Source organism: Leptodactylus fuscus, chromosome 7 (genome assembly GCF_031893055.1).
Source record: "Leptodactylus fuscus isolate aLepFus1 chromosome 7, aLepFus1.hap2, whole genome shotgun sequence".
Lineage (NCBI taxonomy): Eukaryota > Metazoa > Chordata > Amphibia > Anura > Leptodactylidae > Leptodactylus > Leptodactylus fuscus.
The window spans coordinates 78669485-78692570 of record NC_134271.1 but is presented as its reverse complement, the minus strand read 5'-3'; the positions used below and the strand labels follow the sequence as shown (position 1 = coordinate 78692570).

Sequence of the window (23086 nt, the reverse complement as noted above, 5' to 3'; positions counted from 1 at the left end):
CAGCAGTTCAGCAGCGGGAATTACAATGACATCCGAGGACTGCTGGCCCGATGCTTGTGCCCAGTAACCAGTACATCGATGACCCCCCTCCCCCATCCTTCTCCTCCTGCCAGTGCTGCCCCCCAGCTCTCCTTACATCTTCCCCGTACCCTCTCCCCGCCACACGACTAGGCCTCACCTCAGCGCTAGTACCGAGACCGAAAGGAAAGACACCGGGGCTCAATCCAGGCCCTGACAAGAAACACGCCGACTATAGGAACGGTGAGCTACAGCGAGCCGGAGGGACAAACTTTCTGCAGCGTCCGGCGGCTATCTAGTAGCATTCATTGCTCAAGATTTACGGTGAGGCCTATTACAGGGAGAGGGTACGGGGCAGATGTAAGAAGAGCTGGGGGGCAGCACTGGAAGGAAGAGGAGGATGAGGGCATCGATCGATGTACTGCCTACTACACACAAGCACGGCCTCTATCATCGGGCCAGCATCGGCTTAGTCATGTGGCGGGGAGAGGGTACGGGGTAGATGTAAGGAGAGCTGGGGGGCAGCACTGGAAGGAGGAGGAGATGGAGGGGGGGTCATTGATGTACTGGCTACTGGGCACAAGCATCGGGCCAGCAGTCCTCGGATGTCATTGTAATTCCCGCTGCTGAACTGAACTGCTGTCCCGAAAGCTGGTGCTGAAATGCGCTGCTGCTGGCCCGATAACGGAATAGTACCAAAAATACACACAGCATAAACACTGTGATTTCCAAAACTGTTGTGGTTTTGGAAATTGCATCATGTCAATTATACCTATGGAAATGATGGCGGTTTCCCTATAGGTATAATGGAAGCAGAAAGTCTGCAGAGGAAACCTCTGCGGACTTTCTGTGCAAAGTGCTGCAGGAAAAACCGTAATGCATATCCACAGAAGTTTTTCCTGCAGCGCTGTTTTACTGTGGCCACTATGTGGGGCCTTAGCCTTAAGGTCTGTTACAGATGGCTATGTTTGGTCCAATTAGCATGGTCTGTTGGATGGCCATATTTCCCGGACTGACCTGAATATATTACATCACAGTGATCTTTGATCCTGTGAGTTCCAGAATCATCGGAGTTACTTACTATCCAGTACTCAAAAGCTGCTGTGAGTACAAGGCAGTGAGGTTGTTCCAGCTGAGCCGTGGCAGTCTGAGAAGTGCGGTTGTCACACAGACCATGTTTATTGGAACAGACATGGCCGTCTGAACAAGGTCTAAATAGGCATTTGAGAAGGTCTGGTTATGTGATGTTACACCAGACAATAGGCTAACATCATCTACATTCATGTGCGGTTTCTTTATAACCATGAAGTGAAAATAGAGAAAAACCGGGAAAATGTAGAGTGCAAATATATATGATATATAGTAATTGGATAACGGAGATATAGCATACAATAAAAAATACGTTTATTGGTTCCAATGGACCAGTGTCTTTACACCAGATCAGGCAGCGGATGTTTCTGTACAACAATAGTAGTTCTAAGGGAGCGATCACACTACCGTCGGTGTCCGACAGCTAGTATCCGCTGCTAATGTCTGTTCAAAATCTTGTGTGGACATTAGCAGTGGACACTAGCTGTGTCCGTGACATTTTGCATTGATTTAAATGGACATCGGGTGCGTTCTTTTACTGTCCGTTCCCAAAGATGTCCGACTTTTCAAGCGGACAGCAAAAACCTACATGTCGGGTTTTGCTGTCCGCTTGAAAAGTCGGACATCTTTGGGAACGGTCCATTTAAATCAATGCAAAATGTCATGGACACAGCTAGTGTCCACTGCTAATGTCTGCACAAGATTTTGAACAGACATTAGCAGCGGATACTAGCTGTCGGACACCGACGGTAGTGTGAACGCCCCCTAAGATAAGTATTATTGATTCCTTTGGTTCATTGATTCATCTCCATTTACTGAATGGCTTCACTGCAAGCATTAGGGATTCTACACATTGTATTATCATACAAATAGACAAGCACTGCCTACGTTTCCCATAAGGATCAACACAAAGATGTACTTCTGATTCACGCTTTCTGAGAGCACAGAGAATGACTGGTTAGAGTTAACCCTCTCTGCACTCCTTCAATACTGAATACATACTGGGGAAGAGTTAGTTACACCTGTTTCTCCCCTCCCCCATCCCTTTCCATGTAAGAAGGTCATTAATTTAATGTTAAATCAGAGGTTAATGAAAAAACAGAGAATGAGGCGATGAAGACAGGACAGGCAGAGACATGCCGGCAGGAATATAGGAGACAGCAGAAGGGCACAGGAGATGGCCAGCAGTGGGGTGACTGACAATGGTGGCTCGGTGGCACAGCATGGAGAAGGCGCCGGGTGCTTTCTCCTTTTATAAATAGTTACAAAGTTTCTCTTTACCTGAGACCTGTTTCCTGTCACTTGGGAGCTGCAGAGAAAGGTGGAGACACTGGACAGAGCTGTGAGGTGGAGGCAGGGAGGAGACAGATGGGTTACAACAAGTCTGCATTCCTTTACTCTAGATAAGAATTCCTAATGGGAGTGTCCATGTACATACATAGCTGCTTCGGGAGGCCTGTCCACAAGCTTTGGAGAAGACAGCTTAGCACGAATCACTTCTAATACTTCTGTGTGTCATAAGGCACCTTGCAAACAACTCAGCAGGCCGCCCTCAGATGCCATTACCTTCTGTCTCTTGTACCTGGCACAGCTCTTGTTGTAGGAGGCATCTTGTATTACATACACTATGGTCATGGTCAGAGCCATCGCTAGAAGCTCCTGGGTCCACCCATCATGTGCTGGTGTATTTTTAGGCTGTAATGAGGCCTTTGGGCCCCATCGGCCTCTGGGGCCTGGTAGTGATTTTTACCTCTGCATCCTTTCTAGCTATGTTCCTAGTTATAGCGTTGCGTGAAAATTTCTTGTCTTTAGCTTGTATATACCTTGTGGGGAAATCAATTTAGACAAGTTTAATATTGATTTATAGCATAAAGGACAGATATTTGTGTCTTGCTAGACACCATTTAAAAATGCATAGAAAAGGGGCGAAGTTTTGTCTAGTAGCAACATGTAGCAGATTTATTATTGTATCCTTGAGTTGGTGTAACGTAGTAGAGGTTGTAACTAACTTCTAGGAAGATGCCCCAAATAATCATGCAGCGTGTACCACTCTTAAATTTGGCACCTCTTCAGACTGACTGCTCAAGATTTACCTTGTCTATATATTACATAGCATTAGTAAATGTGGCCCATTGTACCCAATGAACCTAACTTATTGCTATTATTTTCGCATGTAATGGACGTCACTAGAGAGGATCAAGTCCATGGACAGAGAAAAAATGTAAACTTTAGTGATATCTTTGTGTATATGTCGTGTAAGTGTTTGGTGTGACCTCGATGATGGTAAACATATGGGTCACAGCGCCAAAAAAACCCACCAAAAGTCCCTGCTATCCCCCGGGGGTTGCATATAGGTTATGCACAGATGATGATAATAATTTATCATCCCTGTGCAGTCTGCAGCTCCACTCCTCCCCCCTACTGCTGTTCTAAGATGCTACCTGAGGCAGAAGGGGGGGAGGACACTTTGGAGACCCATATCTCTGGATTCCTTAGGGCTATGAAGATTACATTAGATTAATTTTAAAGATGAGAATAATCATATTACAGATTCTGAGCAATTTGCTGTTAAATATGCTGTTGGGAATTGAGATCTGCATTGGGTTCTCACTGCGGGACATTGTATTCATCAGCAAATCACTCATAATCCACAAGGACTATCATGATGATCTTTGTAGCATTTTAAAGAGGAGATTCTCATCTTTAAAATGAATCCAAGATAATCTTAATAGCCCCAACCAATCCTGAGAAATTGGCACTAGTAGCAAGGACATATTACATGCGTCCTCTGCAACTAAAGTCCCCCAGAAGTGTTTCCACAGTTTAATGTCCCCTTCCTGCCATACTAATATAATAATAATAATAAAAAAACACTAACACTGACTTCTCCTCTGCTTACTCGGTCCGAGTCTTCTCCCTCAGTATGTGAGAGCCCAGGACTGTGTGTCTGACACTGTGATCTGTAGTACAGGGGCACCACAAGGTACAGTTCTTGCCCCATTTCTCTTCACACTGTACACTGCTGACTTTAGGCACAACTCATCCAGCTGTTACTTACAGAAGTACTCCGATGACTCTGCCATAGTAGACCTTATCACTGATGGCGACGATAGGGAATACAGAGACTTAAACCGTGATTCTGTTGAATGGTGCCAGCGGAACCAGCTCAGGATTAATGCGGGGAAGACCAAGGAGATGGTGGTGGACTTTAGTATACGGAGAGGTGCTCCGACCCCGGTGGAGATCCAAGGAACATGTATTGAGATAGTCAGGACCTATAAGTATCTGGGTGTGCTCCTCAATAATAAACTAGACTGGGCTGATTACCTGGAGGCGCTGCACAGAAAGGGCCACAGCAGACTCTACCTGCTCAGGAGGCTGAGGGCCTTCGGAGTCCAGGGGACACTTCCTAGGGCCTTCTTCAACTCTGTGGTTGCTTCAGTCATCTTTTTCGGTGTGGCCTGCTGGGGGAGCAGTATATCAACTAGGGACAGAAATAGACTTGACAGGCTGATCAGGAGGGCCAGCTCTGTCTTGGGGAGCCCCTTGGACCCAGTACAGGTGGTGGGTGACAGAAGGATACTGTCCGTGGTGACCTCCATTCGGGAGAACAAATCCCACCTCATGTATGGGACCTTGATGGGACTTGGCAGCACTATAAATGAACGTCTGCTTCACCCCAAGTGTGAGAAGGAGTGCTATCGCAAGTCCTTCCTTCCAACCGCGACCAGGCTGTATAATCTACATCAAAACAAGCGAAGATCACTCCGCACAGAGAACTGATGATTATGACTATGACCATGAAGTCTTCCTTCTTTCTCTTCTGTTCGTTAGCTGCTATGGACTCCTAGTATATCTTCTCAGCATATGTGTGTCTACGTCTGTATTATATTAATGTGTATTATCCTGTACCTGTATTACTATGTTGCTGTAACATACTGAAATTTCCCCACTGTGGGACTATTAAAGGATTATCTTATCTTCAGGGAGTTGTAGGTGCTATGAAAGTGACATCATTACATCACGCCTACATCTCCAGGAAAGAAGAGGATGAATGGTGAAGCAGGAAGTGCACGGCTCCCTGCTTCATCATTCTATGCAACTGGAACAGCCGGCAGGACAGCTTATACAGGCTGACCCAACGTGCCCCTGCTACTATAGGGCCGGGTACAAATACACAGGCCCTAAGGTTAAAGTGGCCCTGGGTTATTCACCTTTTTATCCATATCCTATGTAAGCCGATGGCTGGTCAGCTAGTGGAGGGAGTGGTACATCTCATCCAGACTATTCAGGTGGGTGATATGAGAAAACTCCAGGAATGTTTGTTCTCAGCAGACAACTTCTGTTCCAGAACTGAACCGCTCTACAGGGTTTATTAAGAGTTTTCAGCATGCAATTAGATAAAGCCACCTCATCATGCCCCCTTGCGTAGGGAAAGATATAACTATCTTACCTAGAGAATAAAAAGGGAACTTGCTTGTTTTTTAGGGGCCTGTAATCATAGCTGCCCTCACCAGATCCTATACCCCTTCCCCCAAGTGTGTAATGGGAGTTACAGGCCTATTCAGACAGTGACAAGGCTCTATTGTATCTGCAACATGGCAACCAATCAGAACAACAGTTCATTAGGAGGAAGAAGATTCCCGAAGTGCAAGCAGCAAAGCATTGATGGGAGACGCTTAGGAAAGGTCCTGTACATGACGAATGAAGAGCACTGGAAAGGGTTTATTTGCCACTGGAGGTATACGTTCATGTTAACTGTAGCAAGGATCATACACAACCAGTAACTACAAAAACACGCAGGAGCAATTGCAGCTGCAGACGTGGCTTTTACTTCCATGCTGTGTTACTGGCCAAAACTGTACTTTAAAAAAACAAAACATATAAATCAGACACTTAAAGGGGTAGTTCAGGACTGTAAAAGAGATCTGTTGTTTTTCTAGAAACAACCATGTCTGGCCAAAGGCTATCATTTGTATTACAGTTCATCCCAATTCAGGTGATTGGAGATGGAAATGCAATACCAGACACAGCTCATGAACATAATGTTTCTAGAGAAACAGCGACCCATTTTTTTTTATATAGTCTTGAACAACTACTTTAAAAGAAAAATAAAAACAAACATGAAAAACGGCAAGAACAGACTGGTAAAAAAATAATTCTTTTATATCCACATATTCATCCAAGATGGCCAATTGTTTAAGAAACTGGGCAGTGGTGGCCACCATGATGAACAATCTGCAAGAACATTTGTGAGCAATGGCCTCTGATCCAGGCAGGTGTTGAAGCTTTGATAAGGGGCAGCATAAGAGCCTGGCATCATCTACTTCTCTCAAGTCTATTTGTCGCTCCGTAATACACAAATAATTTCTTCTCTTTTCTTTTTCCAAACAAAATCCAAAAATAGACAATTTTCTTCATGTAGAGTAGTAAACTGCGTCCATATACACAATAAGGCGCAAAGCCGAGTTCAGAGATCAAAGATTGATGGGAACATCAAACAGATCACAGACTCCTTCACTTTCATCCAAGTTATAGATGTAATCGTGGTCACCAGGTGGCGGAGAAAGTCTGAGCAGGGGGGCAAACACTGAAAAGGAGAAGACCAAGTATTAGGCTAAGGCCCCACGTTGTAGAAACATAGCTTTTTTTGTTGCAGATTTTGCTGCGGTTTTTTGACCCAAAGTCAGGAGTGGATGGAGCAGAAGGGAGAACTTCTAATATATCTCCCATTCCTTTTGTAGCCATTCTTGTCTTTGGCTCAAAAAACAGCAACAAAAAAAGCTGCGTTTCCGCGATGTGGGGCCTCAGCCTTAGATGGTATAAGAGGACATTAATGCCTCACAACACTCACCTTCAGATGACATCAGCTCCTCCAAAAGGTCAGATGTGATGCATTCTGGAACATAAGCGCAGTTGTTTAGGGAATTATCCTGAGGAAGTTCTAAGTGCTATTAATACAAAATGAAATCACTTACCTTTTGAGGGATCAAATAATTCTGAGATATCTGTGGGCAATTCCAGCACTGTAAGGAATAGAGAAATAAGACTCGATGCATCTCCTGTTATCATTAACACCAGTTAAAGCGGGATGGGTGACGGAATCCCCAAGCCCTCACCAAGCACAGATGTGAACTAAGTGTTAGGTTAAATTTGCTGGGTCAATGGAAAAATGGCACATGGATGATATGTGCCCCCCTTCATATATGGCTAACTAAACAGTACCCCATCTCCCTCACATACAGCTGCATTAGCTTATTTTCATGTACACCTGATGCCTACACAGTATGCAAAAAAGCAGCCTATAGACTGAAAATCTCCATGGACTCTTATCCAAGCCCTGTCTGGCTGTCTCCAGGTTGAGGTTGCACTTCAGGGCTATATACACAGACAGTGGGGATGTTTGTAATTCTGAGCGGCAGGTTTATCAATTTTTTTTTTTTTTTTTTTTCCAAAACATCATGGAATCAGAGCAGTACAGACAGCTTACAGAATAGTCTGTTCCTGTGTGATGGGCATCAGAAGCAGCATGCAATTTCATAGTCAGGTCAACAGAGAAGCTTAGAGCATCTGCTAGATACAAGAGTGAATTATTATTATTATTTTTTAACCCCTTCCCGACATGCGCCGTAATAGTACAGCGCATGTCGGGTCTGTAACTATGGCGACCGCCCGGAAGCCGGGCGGTTGCCATAGCCGCGGGGTGTCTACTGCTTTAAGCAGTAGACAACCGGCTCTAATGCCTCCGATCGGTCCCCGGACCGATTGGAGGCATTAGCCCCTCCGGCGCCGCGGTCAAAGGCGCCGGAGGCGCCATTTTCCCGGCGGCGCATGGGCGCCGCCATTTTGCCCGGGATCGTCGGCTCCTGGAGTATGCTCCAGGGCCGACATCATATTGCCATGACAGCCGGGAGCCTGTACAAGGCTCCCAGGCTTGTCTGCAAATTCTCTCTTTTGCAGGCTGGTCTATGCAGCCTGCAAAAGAGAGGATGATTTTTTGCAATGCATTAGCATTGTAATGCATTGCATTAGTGATCAGACCCCCTGGGGTTCAACACCCCTAGGGGGTCTAATAAATGCAAAAAAATTTTTTTAAAAAAAGTAAAAAAAAAAATATAAAAATATATAACAAGTATTAAAAGTTCAAATCACCCCCCTTTCCCTAGAACACAAAAGTAGTTAAAAACTGTGAAACATATACATGTTAGGTATCTCCGCGTCCGAAATCGCCCGCTCTACAAATCTATAAAAATATTTTTCCTGTTCGGTAAACGCCGTAGTGGGAAAAATAGTCAAAAGTGCCAAAGCGCCGTTTTTTCACTGTTTTGAATCTGATAAAAATTTGAATAAAAAGTGATCAAAGCAATAACATTTCCCGAAAATGGTAGAACTAAAAAGTACCATCGGCCCCGCAAAAAAAGACGCCCTATGCGTTATGGTCGTCGGAATATGGCGACTTTTAGAAAAAAATTTTTTAAACAGTTTTTTAAGGGGTCAAAATGTAAATAAAACCATATAAATTTGGTATCCCTGGAACCGTACCGAAACACAGAATATAGGGGACATGTCATTTTGGCTGCACAGTGAACGCCGTAAAACCAAAGCCCGTAAGAAAGTCGCAGAAATGCATTTTTTCTTCAAATCCACCCCATTCTGAATTTTTTTCCTGCTTCCCAGTACATTATATAGAATAATTAATGGTGGCATCATGAAGAAAAATTTGTCCCGCAAAAATTAAGACCTCATATGGCTCTGGGAGCGGAGAAATAAAAAAAGTTATGGGGTTTAGAAGGAGGGGAGTCAAAAACGAAAAACGAAAATCAAAAAATGCCATCGGCGGGAAGGGGTTAAAGAGCACAGCTATGTAAAAACAGTTTCAGGGCTGGATGACAAGACTGTACATTGTTGTCATTACTGGTGGCACAAGTACTAAAAAAAAATAAGTAAATTGCTTTTTCTTGTGCAGAGCTTTAGAATTTGCCATATTAGTTCAGTAGACCCCAACTCCGCACTCTACATAAACAGGTCCTCTTCACTGCAGTCTATGGAAACACTGCCTCTGCAAATTGCAGGCTTCAATGGGGAAATAAGCTAAAAACATATACAATGCCATCCTTAAACCTGGAAAGTTTATAATGCCCTAGGGACAGAATGTTTGTTTTTTTACTCACCGTCTGATGAGTCAGATTTGATTGGCTGGAATGAGGTAGAAGCATTAGGTAGGTCAGGGCTGTTGTCAAGGGAGGCTGAAGATTCAAGGGGACAAGTGTCCACACTTGGAAGACGACTCAGTCCTTTGTCTTCTACTTCTAGGTCTAACATAGGAGAGGAGACTGTGTGTGAAAAATAAGCAGTACCTTTCTGTGTAGATCAGATCGCACAATATTTATGTTTGAGACAGTCTACTTAAAGGGGTTGGCCACTTTCAGACCAATATTGAGACACAAATATTATTTGTATAATGAAAGGTTCTACAATTTTCCAATACACTTTCTGTATCAATACCTCAAAGTTTTCTAGATCTCTGCTTGCTGTCATTCATTCTACTTACTCTTAGTGGATAAAAAAAAAACAACAACAAAAAAAACAAACAGTCCATGGTCATGTGATATACAGTCCATAGTCATGTGACTAGCACAAACATGCACAGCTTGTTACCAGGCAGATGTCTGATTACTGTGCTGTGACTATAGCAAGCTGTGAACCTGTGTGTACATCACATGACCATGGACTGTATATCACATGACCGTTGACTGATTTTTATCCACCGAGTGTAAGCAGAATGAATGACAGCAAGCAGAGATCTAGAAAACCATAAGGAATTGATACAGAAAGTATATTGGAAAATTGTAGAACTTTTCATTATTCAATATTGGCCTGAAACTGGAGACCACATTTAGCCAAGGACCCCCCCCCCCTCCATGTGGCGTAAACGCCGCGGTTTGGCCTCAGCAGAAACAACTGCTGTGTTTTACAGTTTCTGCAAAGGGAATCCCATCCACACATTATAGGAAAAATACACACAGCGAACACGCTATGATTTCCAAAACCCTTGCGATTTTAGAAACTGTAGCATGTCAATTATAATTATGGAAACACCAGGTGGTTTCCCTATAGGTTTAATGCAAGCAGAAAGTCCACAGAGGAGCCTTAGCCTTAAAAAGCATTTGTTAATTGAGGATCTATCCTTAAAATACCGTATGTCAGACTGAAAATCAATGGGAGTCTGATGGATCCCTGTGAATCAGGTTTTGAACGTCATGTTTGACACATGAACTGTTTGCAGCTGAGCTTTGATAATAAGCACAACTGCTATACAAATGTACATCACTGTACTTTGAAGAGGTTTCAGCTTTTTCACAGAAAGCAGACAGTTAATGAGATGAGGTGGGAATTGGGGGATCCGAGTGTTAGACCCCTGTCCCACCATCTTTAATTGGTGAACAGCACAAGGAAAGGTAACAAGAGCACAGCATCCAGAGGAAGCTAAAGAGAGTGACAAAGAAGTGCAGACAGTCTAGGGGACTACTTACTGGGTACAAAATATAAGACACCTTTATCTATGTAGAGGGCAGCCTCTGTTTACTACAAAATTTGGGAATAAATAATGCCTTCTTTTATGTTAAAAAAAAAAAATCTGCTTCATTGGCTACTTTCAAACAGAGGAAGACAGAGCAGCTCCATATTACTACGGTAGGACCCTATACACAGTTCTACATATCTCAGAGTCCTGCTACCACAGAGTAATATTTAGGTTTTGCTGTTTGCCTAATACCTGTAATAAAGGTGCCTAGGTCTATCATGATTGCATAGGATGGTAACAAGAGGTCTACAAGTGACCTCAGCATAGGAAATGCTTATATGACTGTGGAGGTACCAGCAGAGGTGCCAAAGTTCTATGATCTCAAAAATAACCAGAAAGGGGTACAGAACTCGCCACTCACGTGCAGGAGAACTTGGTTCAGCAGGTGTTAAGGTTCTGTTTTCAATCTCTTCTTGTGGACCAGATGGCAAAGGGTCAGGAGTGCCAGTAACTGCAGGAGGAGGTTGGACAAGATCCTCTGGTGGAGGAACCGGAACAACTACAGGAGGGGAGTTGGATGTGTCTTTATTAACAAGAAGAACCTCTATTGGCCCAGTGGAGCTCTTCAAATGAATCTGAAATTTCTTCTGCCCTTTGACCCCCTGTCCGGGAAGAAGCAGATAACAGTCAGACCAGAGAAGCAAAATGCAAACTGAAAACCAGAGAAACAAAGACTTACTTCTGGAACTGGGACCTCTAGGCAGGTACCTGATGGGGCTTTGATGGCCAGCAAAGTATCTCCTGCAAAATAAAGAATAATGTGTGTCTATGTACTGGGACCTCCAGCTACGCATGGGATAAAATCACCACAAAGCAGTAAAGGGATCAGCCCACAAAATACATTTATTATTCAAAGTTTGATCACTGGGAATCCAACTATTGGGACCACAATCAGGAGAACAGAAGCACTGGTCGCGCATGAGCTTTGCTGCTCCATTCAATCGGACTGGCAAGGATAGTCATGGTAAGTCTTATTTCCAACCTTCATTGACAACAGACCAAAAGAACATAGAGAGCAGAGGCAGTGAATGAGGACTGGAAAGGAATTTCTGGGTCAACTCCTCTTCAGGACATGGGACTCCTTCAATGCTCAGAGCTTGTAGATGGACATGGGGTCCAAAGCATGCATTCTTTCATTACCTCCAATCTAGAACTCTTGACCAAGTGATGTATTTTTCTAAACTGGATCTCCTTGGGAGCCTAACTTTTCCAAACTCATTAACTAGTCCTATAATTTATTACATTTTTCTAGTCCCCAGCCTCAGCTGGGCCACAATCGGATGTTCCTGACTTGACTTGGTGGGGCAAATCCTCCATTGAGAACTGACTCCAACTTAATACATTCACCTACATAAATGACTGTATTTAAAGGAAAGCTTTCACTAGAAAATCAAATTACTGGTATGCTAGGAATTTTTGGTGATATAGTTTTAATTTTCTTATTTTATGTAGATTGTGAGCCCCATATAGGGATCACAATGTACATTTTTTTATTAATGTAAGTATGTCTTTGTATAATGGGAGGAAATCCATGAAAACACGGGGAGAACATACAAACTCTTTGCAGATGTTGTTCCTGGCAGGATTCGAACCCAGGACTCCAGCGCTGCAAGACTGCAGTGCTAACCACTGAGCCGTGTTGCGCCATATATTTTTAATTTTCCACCCCATTATCTATATTTATAGTGATTACTAAAAAACTTGCAATTCCAACTCTTATCATTAGGCCTAAAATATTCGGACTTCCTGTCTCCTTGCGATGGACAATAGGTCACAGACATTGCTCTGGAGCAGAACCTGACTTTTATGGAAGAGTTTTCTAGGCATGCACAGTGACCTGTACAGAGGTCATTGCACAGTTGGGGTACTAGACAAGCTGTGACATCACTTATTGTGACTGGTGAATTCTGTGCCCATTTACATGGATAGCGGTCATCATTAGTGTACTGGTAAGTGAGAGGGTTGTGGCAGCTAATTCTCTTATAGAGAAAAAAACAAAACAGTTACAGCATATTAGATGGCTTAGTTGCCAGACTGAGAACTACAGAATTTAAAATAAAGATAACATGGAAAACTTAAAAACCTCACCAAAAATTCTTTAAAAATCTTTAACACACAGCAAAAAAAGGTAGCCATATTCTAGTGATATATTTCCTTTAAGTAGGGACTACACTCATAAATTTAAAAAAATGTCGTCATTCTGGTTGGAAATATCCGAGACTGCTATCTAGATAGTTTTGTTCCTAAGGCTGAGGATGGGGGGCAGAGTGGTGTGAATAACTGTTCAGTTGTTTGCAATGCAGCGGATGGATTTATTTGCATTTCCTCATAACTTGTCTCTTTGTACTGATCTCTGAATTTATGTCCTGGATACTTTGCCCTGTTTCCCTAGTTCCTTTACACATATATATGATGCTGCAATTGTTATTATCTTATTTATTTTAAAACTGCACAAAAAAAAACAAATCTCCCCAACAGGAAGCCCGGCTCCTTATTATACAGCAGCACAGCAGTCACACGACTAACCTCGGAAGCAGCGGCAGATATCTTCATGGGTTAAGTATGCTAGGGTGTTCTTGTTAAGGAATGACCTCTATATGTATTGTAGAGTCACTGGGAGAAGCTTCATAAATAACAGGAACAGCTGTGGATCTCCTTTCCTCAATATAACCAAACACAAAGACCCTAAAAACTTTATTTAGGAAACCTCTGGAAAGAGCCTCGAATGCCAGTGCTAATTGTAGACCCAGTAAAGGAAGACACTACAGGTTGACAAGCCTGTTATTTACTATTGTGACATCTAGAAATCACTGGAAATGCAGATTTGAGTGATGTTCTTTTCCTCAAACCTGTGCTTATTAAGTGGTCCTGTACACTCCCACACTGTATACTATGCAGTGCGCTGGGAACTTCTTCCCAACATAAAATGTGTGCTGCACTCAATCTAACCCATAGGAAGGATATCCAGTATTCTGCACATCATCTGTCACGTTCTTGATGCTCTGCTGCACCCAGATGCGTTGTTGGTCAAGTTCCTGCTCCCGCTGCTCCAGGTCAGCCAGCTCTGCCTTCAGATCAATGAGCTTATCAGCAATCTCTCGAGTGTTACAGCCTGGACCGACCCCCCTGAAAATAAAACTTTCCATGATTAGTTATGCAGCATGACATGGACCTCCAACCTTAAACCAGATGCGAAAAGTATGGTGCTCCACCCTTAATACACCCCATCATTACACCAGAGCCCTTTATAAAAAAAAAAAAAACATAGAAAATGCACCTTAAGCCTAAGGCTGGCTGCCTAAAAAATATATATCATAATTTTAAAGTGTCTGATATATCCGATGTCAGCATCATCGACCCACCACACAACTATCGACCAGTGAATAAACTGTTGAGCATAGTTTGCGGCAGGAAAAGAAAGCCTACATAAGATATAACAGATTCCAGGGAGAGGCTACAGCCATCGTACTATTCTCAAGAAAATCAGAACTGTCATCCTTCGAAATAGCAAAGTTCTTATTCAAATAATTTTTGCATCATTCTTTGGTAACAAATAGGGTTTTTTTATTTGTATGTTTAGCTTATGGAGATCCTGTCCCCAGTGTCATGTACCTGCCTCATATTTGGCTCGTGGTCACAAAGCAGCTCCAGATGCGCATACAGTGCTTATTGAAAGGTGTACACAGTGATTGGGATGACATGAGTGCTAATAAACCATCCCTGCTTTCCCTATCCTCTCCTTCTGCACGATTTTGTGCAGGTGCTTAACACAGCAAGGCTGTATGAATACAACCTTGCAAAGTTTAGAGTGGACCGCCCCTGACATATATTGTACAATGGGCTGTCTGGAAGCTGTCATTTTATTTTGAAACTGGAGTCGGTAACTTATCTGACTCCAACTAAAACTGGTAAGTGACTGAGGGACTGTGGGTAAAATAGAAGTGGCAGAAAAACGGTGATGGCAGCGAAATGAAATGAAAGGCATGAAGTGACACAAGCTGCAGCTTTATATGTGACTAAAGCATATGGCATGATGTGACAGAAGAAATTATGCAACTTGAAGTATTTCCTCAGTTACTCCATGTTACATAGAACTTTACCCCTGTGGATTTAATGATCATTCATCTATAAACTAGGCACAGATGGGTATCTGATCTCAGTAGAAGACCCTCCCCCAGCTTCTTACTTCCACTGAATACTGTTCTTGGACTTCTTCTCAATCAGCCCGATTCCCTCCAGAACGTTGGTGATGTCATAAATGCGACGCTTTTGTCTGACAGCAAGTGTGTCTGCAGCCTGGAGGTATGAACAAAGATGGAAGAGTTAGGAATATTAATAAACTGTATTAGATGCAGCCACTCTGTGCCAAGCTTCTGAGCTGAGCAGCAGCAAAATACCTAAAAACTGTTTAGTGCTACTTTAGGGTAAGTTCACACAGAGTTTTTTTGGACCGGAACCTGAGGTGAAAGCTGCCTCAGGTTCCGGTCCAAAATACGGGTAGCCGCGAGTGAATGCCGGTGAATGAATGGCCTAGTCGGAAGCAGGGAGTGTCTTCAGGCCGAATCGCGAGGCGAAATGGCTTGAAGAACGAGCATCTCGCTTCTTTTTCCGAGAGCCTGAACAAACCAGCTTCTGGAAAAAACATCTGACCGGCTCCCATTGATTTCAATGGGAGCCATCTTTTTGGTCAGGATTTTGAGGCGGATACAGCCTCAAAATCCTGACCAAAAAACTCTGTGTGAACTTACCCTTAGTGTGCATTTCATTTGGGAATGAGCTGCGATAGAAGGCAAAACTGGTAGGCAATGAAGAGGTTTCAGAGTTTGCTTTGTGTGCCACATCCCTTCAATCAGCTGATCAGTGGGGGTGCTGTGGTAGGATGACTCCTGACCTAAAGAGTTTTAGAAAAACCACTTAAGTTGAGTTCACAGTGAGTTAAGCTCTGTGAACCTGCTGTGAACTACAGTAGCAATGTAGTGGATGAGAATTAAAACAAATACTATCCACACACTGCAGGCAAACACACAGAAAGTCAATTATTGCTATGTGCTCAGCTGCAGTTTTCAACCCTTGCAATACAAATGCTGAAAAATTAGGGGTAGCCAGATAGGGATCAAGACAAACCAACAGCGATAAGCCATTTTTGGGTGGTTATAAATGCAGGTGGCCCAATGTGGACATCCTGCAGTAGGCTGACATACACTGCCTTAGCCTCAACCCCACAGGAATTAGTAGGATACACTGGGTCCCAATACATAGCCCCTACCTTGACTAATTGTTTATTTGTGAGTTGTTTTATTTCACTATCATTTTTAAATATATTTGCAGAAATTTGCTTTTCATCATCCTTAAAGGGGTTGTCCGGGATAACTATAAAACCCTACACTAATCTAAACACCCTCCCTACACCTAAATTACATTACTAATCAAAAATTTATATTTACCCATATCCCTAGGACGGTCACGTGACCGCCCCAGTGACATTTTCTGATTATCCAGTGACAATCCAATTCTGGAAATGGATCGCTGCTAATCCCCCTCATACACTCCATCATACTTACCTATCTTCTTCCTGTCTAGGCTTCCTTCCCCAGGGAACGGAAACTCCTCCTTCCTTGAGGTCAGCATGCGCACTAGAGCCAGTGTCCCGGCTTTGCGCAGGCAGCACATTTTTATTGTGCAAGCTAGGAGCCTGCACAATCGAGAAGTATTGAAGGCTATGGCACAGTGCTGCACGTTCCCTGCAGAAGGAAGACAGGTAAAGTATAGAGATGAGCAAGTACTGTTCGGATTAGCCGATCCGAACAGCACACTCGCATAGAAATGAATGGACGTAGCCGGCGCGCGGGGGGTTAAGCGGCCGGCCGCCGTCAAAGCGGAAGTATCAGGTGCATCCATTCATTTCTATGGAGCGTGCTGTTTGGATCGGCTGATCCGAACAGTACTCGCTCATCTCTAGTAAAGTATAATAAGGCAGGGGGGGGTGGGCTGAGAGAGGTGGGAAGCAGTGGGAGTGAGATAGTGTGAGAGCCTACAACTACCAGAATGCATTGCAGCAGGAAGCTACACACAATATAAACAAAAGGAGAAAACAAAACACTGCTAAAGTTATATGGGTGCACTTATTAACCCAATTATAGCACTAAAAGACCTTTTTTTTTAATGAAAAAAAAAATTGACAGGAAAAGCCCTTTAAGTATATTCTGCCGCTGCAATGTAATTGTCCTGGCAGACTGGCCGCTACTGTGTAAGGTGACTTTTCTTTTTAATGGACTGCTTCACTAATGTGTCTTCCTTGTGCAGGGGCCAGACTAAACTTCTCTGTAACATTCCAGTTCAGCCAAAGTGGGCCCTCACATCCTGTCTTGATGATCAGTAAAACAATTACAAAAAGAACTGATGCAAAAACTAAAACCAGATGGAAATTGAGGGCAACCCATTAACAAAGAGTCAGTTAGGGTGAGGTCAGACCTGCGCTCGGTCTCCGCTTTGCAGGTTTCTGTCTACTGCCCGAGAAACTGGACAGGAGACGGAAACCCGGCAGTCAGTTTTCTTTTCTTTTTTAAATGAAGATTGTGCGCCCCATATAGAACTCACAATGTGCTTTTTTTTTTTCCCTGTCAGTATGTCTTTGTAGAATGGGAGGAAATCCATTCTAAATCCAAACTCCCTGCAGATGTTGGTCCTGGCGGGATTCGAACCCAGGACTCTAGTGCTAACCACTGAGCCACCGTGTTGCCCCTTCCGGCAGTCAGTTTTTTGAAAAGTGACCGCCCGTGAGCGTCTTCTGCCTCTCTGCAGCAAAACAGTTTTGTTTTTTTTTAAACCGGACACAAAGTTGGACATGCAGGGCTTTGTGTCTGATTTAAAAAAAAAAAAAAAAAAAAACTGTTTTGCCGCGGAGACCAGGAGACACTGCCAGGTTTCAGTCTCCTGTCCAGTTTTTCGGGTAGAAGACGGAAACCCACAAAGCGGAGACTGGGCGCAGGTGTGAACCTGCCCTTAAATAAAAACTGATCACTTTCTGTGTTTTCCTTTCTTTGTGTCCTACAGAGACTGGTTCTATTTGAGCCGTCCACATCACATTTTGATCAGCAGTTTAATGGATACACAAAACAAAACCTGATGCTAAGAACAACTGGAAACTGCTGAGGATGTGTTTATACAGATTTATTGTTAAGCTCCGGTCTGATCATATTTATTATATTTGATTAGCAGATGTAAAAAATAGACACAAACAGTTGCAAACTGACATAACATTGATATCTGTGTAAATTGATGGCTACTTGGGGCATCTGCTAAACAGATGTATAAATGGGATGTACAAAGATCTCATCTGGTTTGTTTTTAGCTGAAGTTTTTTGTATCTGTAAAACTGATGTGGAAAACATGATGTGAAGGCCATTAATCCGGTGACTCTAAGCAGCAGCCCATGGGGGGTACATGTCACACCTGGGGGGCAGGAAGAAGTTTTATAAGTAGGGGGAGGAATCTGATCGGCCACTCTAGGTAACTGCTCAGCTACATCCCCAATAAGTCCAGAAAGCTCAGGATGTGAGGACACATGACAGGGTGCAGAGCTCAGAGGGGTACACCAGGAATCGGGGGCCACACAGAAGATGGGGTACAAGAGGGGCACATGGGTGATGCTGTGCAGGGTACGAGGAAGGCTATCACGTGGTGTTACCACGCAGGAGGGTCTGTGATAGTGAACGGTAGAGGCTACATGAGGGGACGACGCATGTGATGGGGTAAGTCACACGAGGCTGGGGGCAGAGGACTCAGAAACTTGTGGGGCAGCGCAGTTACCGCTTTCAGGTCCAGCACGCCATCCTCCGCCTCCTGCAGTAACGACACGAACTTGCTGGTCAGGAGCCCCAGGCTCTTCTCATGGCGGCTCGGAGTCACCGGCAGCTGAGCGGGATCCGCCATGACAGCACCGCGAGGCGGGGGCGGGGCCTCCGGTCACCTGCTCCAACCGCAAGCAGCAGCCGTTACGTCCGCAAAGCACGCCGGGAAATAGTGGGCGTGGCCGAGGACTAGGGACTATCTTCAAACTGCGAGCGGAGAAGGATGATAGTGATGTGAGGGAATGAGAGCAAAGTGCACACCCAGGGAAAGAGTGAGGGATGAACGGACTGGGTGATAAAGTGGGTCTTGTTGTCATATTGTACAGTGCTAGGACTCGGGTCATTGTTGTCATGCACACATAGCAGAGGTGCTACCCCCTATGATGTACCCCAAGACTTAAAGGGGTATTCTACTTACAAGTTACTGCTTGTCCAAACATAGGGGTAAGTTCCTGATCAGTGGGTGTGGGAACATCACAGATACTCTGGTGCCTCCGAATGTGGTCCGATTTGCCGCTTCATTGTTTTCTTTCAGCTGAAGACCCCCGCCATATGTGAAGGCAGAGGCCAGTTGGGGGCTGACAGGCCTTATTGGGACCCAGGACATCACAGCCAAGCAGCATGACCGGCCCATGCTGGAGGAGACGAGGGACAGGCGCCTATGGGGTTTTTAAAAAATTTCACCTTCCATAGCTTACGCTGGGTTCACATCAGTGTTCGGTCTCTGTACACAGGTTTCAGTCTTCTGCCAGCAGAAGACGGAAACCTGTCAGAGCATGTCCGGCCGTGAGCGCCAGTGAGCATTTTATACTCTCCATGGCAAAACCGGTTTTTTTTAACTGAACACAAAGTCCTGCATGTCTGACTTTGTATCCGGGTTTCGTCATGGAGAGTATAAAACACTCACTGGCGCTCACGGCTGGACATGCTCTGACAGGTTTCCATCTTCTGCTGGCAGAAGACGGAAACCTGTGTATGGAGACCGAACACTGATGTGAACCCAGCGTAAGCTATGGAAGGTGAAATTTTTTTTAAAAAACCAAAGGCGCCTGTCCCTGGTCTTCTCCAGCATGGTGAACGAGCCCTTACTTAAAAAATAACATTACTGGTCACCACACTGTCCCAGAACAGCTGATCTACATGGGCCCTGGATCGTAGACCCCCTGCACATTTAATATTGTAAGGATAGGCCATCAATATTTGAAAGGTGGGGATCTAAGGAAACGAAGCATAGGCAGAGACTTGGCAAATAAAGTTTAATGTTGACAAATGTAAGGTAATGCACTTTGGTCGATGTAATAAAATGTATGATTGTGTACTTAATAGTAAATTACTGGTTAAGACTGCCAATGAAAAAGACTTAGGGATTTTGGTGGACAGCAAGCTTACCTTTAGTGACCAGTGTCAGGCAGCTGCTGCCAAGGCAAATAAAATTAAGGGATGCATCAAAAGAGGTCTAGATTCTCATGACAAGGACATAGTTATGTCTGTATACAAATCATTGGTACGTCCACACTTAGAATATTGTGTGCAATTTTGGGCCCCAGTATAGAAGAAAGTCCCAATTGAACTTGGAAAAGTACAAAGAAGGGCAACCAAAATTATTAGAGGAATGGGTGGACTGGAGTACAACAATAGATTTGAGGTTGTTCAGTTTAGAGAAAAGACATCACAGGGAGATGTAATAACAATAGATCCAATATTCTCTACGTCTGGAGGAAAGTTTCACCAGCAACATAGAAGGGGATTCTTCACAGTAAGAACAGCGAGGGTATGAAACTCTCTGCCCCAGGAAGTGGTAATGGCGTATTTATTGAACAAGTTCAAAGAGGGCCTGGATGCCTTTCTTGAGTTAAACAATATTCCGGGTTATTGATTCTAGATTTTAAGGACTTGTTGATCCAGGGTTTTTATACTGACTGCCAGATTGGAGTCGGGAAGGAATCTTTTTGCTCTGAAATAGGGCAATAGGCATAAGCTGTTATGTCAGTCCAGGTAGCTGCAACGGGGCTAAGGGATAGCAGTAGGGAATCTCGCCCTGCACTACTCCCACTAGCTATCCCGGTCCCTGCCTCACGGGTGTGGGTCGGCTGTACTCAGGCTAAGCCTGACCCCGACAGCTCCTCTCTCACTGATTCCGTAGGCCTAGAGGGAAGTGGGAGAAGGAATGCCCTATAAGATCTCTAGGGACTGGAGACTAAAGGGGGTCACCCCTAACGAACAAGTGAAGCTGCTACTGACAGGGACTGACAAGGGTGTGCGCTGACTAACAACACAAGCAGCACACAGGAAAAATGTGGGAAAGGATTCCCCCAAACCAATATGGGAAGGAACCATACCCTAGGAAACAAACACAGGGAAACTGAGTAGAAATCAAAGGATAAGGCAATTCACTCAGTCAATTATACACAGAGGGAGGATTGGTGAACACAGAAGGGAAAACACACAAACCAACTCGTTCACCCAAACCTCCCAAAAATCAACCACGGAACTTCCTCTATCCCAGAACACCACCTACTCCTCCTGCTAAGGCCTAGCTCTGTAAAAGCGACACTCAGCACAGAGCCATGGGAGGCATGGGTTTAAATACAGAGTAGAGACCACTCCTCCCAGGTGCAAATGGGAGGACAGACTAATCAACTAGGAAATAAAGCTGCCTACCATCAGTGCGCGCGTGCAAGTCAGAAGGTGTGCACCAATACCCACGACAGGACAACCCCGCAGCGCCAGGATGCCACCCCAGATGCTGCGCAGCCAAAAACTCCCCAGGTAAGAAAAATAGAAATTAAAGAACCTAAATACTCCTAACATAAGCCTCATGCTTTTTTTTTTTTGCCTTCCTCTGGATCAACACTGTAGGATTATAGATTGGACTGATGTCTTCATCCAACCTCATCTACTATGTATGCAGCAGAAAATATAAAGCAATTTGAGACAGACAACTGATTCAGATTCCTCTTCATTTTCTGGCCTTCCAGGTCCCCACAGCAGAGTTTCAGCTTACCACAGCAGCTTTCCTTTGCTAAATGATCTCAGTCAGTGCAGTGACTTGCACCGAGGACTCTGTCTGAATCAGCAGCAGTTTTAACAACCAGTTAGGTAGGACTGGGGAGGACAGCTCTCAGCAGCTGATACACAGAGAATGGAGCAGGAAGCAGACAGGGCCGTTCTCTGTGTCGTGGCGGAACTGAATCACCACAGTTTAGGTCTCGTTCAAATAAATGCAGAACAGCTGAGCCATGGGGAATATCAGACTTAAATGACCTATCCTAAGACTGCGTTCACACAGAGTTTTGTTGGTCATGAATTTTGTCAGGAAACTGACTCAAATTCCTCCTCCTAAAAACGCCTCACCATAGGACTGTATGGTGAGGCTTTTTTAGGTGAGGCGTTTTTAGGAGGAATTTGAGTCAGTTTCCTGATCAAAAGAGTTGTCCAGGAATTTAACCAACCCTGGTGGATTCCAGGGGAGGTGTAATAGAAAGAAAAAAGCATACACATCTGTCCACGACTCTCCAGTGATGGTTTGGTCTTATGGCAGGGCCTGGATGCTGGATATCCTGCACCCCACATGATCGCTGAGACCAATCAGTGGGTTTCATCATTAATTTGTTATCATAGACAAAGTTAGTAAATTGAATTACCTCTATAGACAACTTGGTACCTGGAAAGGATACGATCAGGATACCCCTCCCATATGGATGCATGAGTTCCAGATCATGTTTTTTTTTTTCCATGGATCAGTTTTGAGTTGCCAGCGTGCTCTTTTTCTTTTAAGCAACAAGTGCTGCATTTCTTGGATAACATTTTATTGTTTTAGTTTGTTTAGTGCTTTATATTTTATATACTCTTTATGCTGCTTGATGTGTTACTTTGTAGAAAAAAAAAAAAAAAAAAAAAGGATACTCTGGCAAGAATACTTATGTAGCATCACATGGATAACTGGAGACAGTATCATCTCTATCTACTGGGAAAATAGTGTAAGGCTAATGCCCCACATAGCAGGTCGCAGCAAATAAAAGAAATTACTGCCTGAAAAAACAGCACTTGTCACAGAAAGTTCACAGAGGTTTCCTCTGCAAACTTTCTTCTTTCATTATACCTAAAGGAAAACTGCCAGCATTTCTGTAGGTATAATTAACATGCTGCAATTTCCAAAACTGCAATTGTTTTGGAAATTCCAGTGTTTCCGCTGTGTATATATATATTTTTGCAATGTGTGGCTGAGATTCACTAGAATCCCATTCACTTTGGAGTGACTGTAAAACACCACAGCGTTAATGCTATGTGTGGCCCTGGCCTTGCTATATTGCTGACTTGTTTCAAACCCATGCAAGGGTTCTTAACCATAGCTAGTATACACACAGCGTATGCACACAGATATACCTGACCAGGGGGGAAAATGCTATTCAGCCACTCCTTTAAAACAAAAACAGACAGAACTTATAATTTACGAATTGTTGTATCCAGGTCTATCTGTTTTGTGAGTGGCTGAATAGCATTTTCCCTTGTTCATGTATATCTGTGTAAACTTGCTGTGTGTATA

The 23086-nt window shown here is 43.9% G+C and overlaps 2 protein-coding genes and 1 pseudogene across 2 annotated transcripts in view; all 3 read right to left on the bottom strand.

Moving 5' to 3' along the window:
* Positions 1 to 2458, bottom strand: part of ELMO3 (engulfment and cell motility 3) — a 35203-nt gene extending 32745 nt beyond the window's left edge. Inside the window, exon 1 of the mRNA XM_075282261.1 lies at positions 2389 to 2458. The gene's annotated coding sequence lies outside the window, so the exon portion shown is untranslated. The remainder of the gene's footprint in view (positions 1 to 2388) is intronic.
* Positions 2459 to 6252: 3794 nt separating this feature from the next.
* Positions 6253 to 18865, bottom strand: E2F4 (E2F transcription factor 4). Its single transcript, XM_075282259.1, has 10 exons — positions 18500 to 18865; positions 14877 to 14986; positions 13655 to 13816; positions 13217 to 13260; positions 11370 to 11431; positions 11052 to 11292; positions 9279 to 9422; positions 7086 to 7133; positions 6962 to 7006; positions 6253 to 6697 (listed from the first exon to the last, which is right to left on the bottom strand). Exons 1-10 carry the CDS (start codon positions 18620 to 18622, stop codon positions 6585 to 6587), a joined length of 1092 nt encoding a protein of 363 aa, XP_075138360.1. The 5' UTR covers positions 18623 to 18865; the 3' UTR covers positions 6253 to 6584.
* Positions 16953 to 17052, bottom strand: LOC142214751 (U6 spliceosomal RNA; annotated as a pseudogene).
* Positions 18866 to 23086: the final 4221 nt, after the last annotated feature.

Bases quoted from the DNA above. Each gene is read 5' to 3' on its own strand.
- E2F4 (XM_075282259.1), bottom strand. From the start codon at position 18,622: ATGGCGGATCCCGCTCAGCTGCCGGTGACTCCGAGCCGCCATGAGAAG. The intron at 13,261-13,654 runs ATATCCTTCCTA...TAACAAGAACAC, and splicing joins GATGATGTGCAGAATACTGG to CCTAGCATACTTAACCCATG. The intron at 7,134-9,278 runs GTGAGTAAAAAA...TATTCCTTACAG, and splicing joins CAAATCTGACTCATCAGACG to TGCTGGAATTGCCCACAGAT.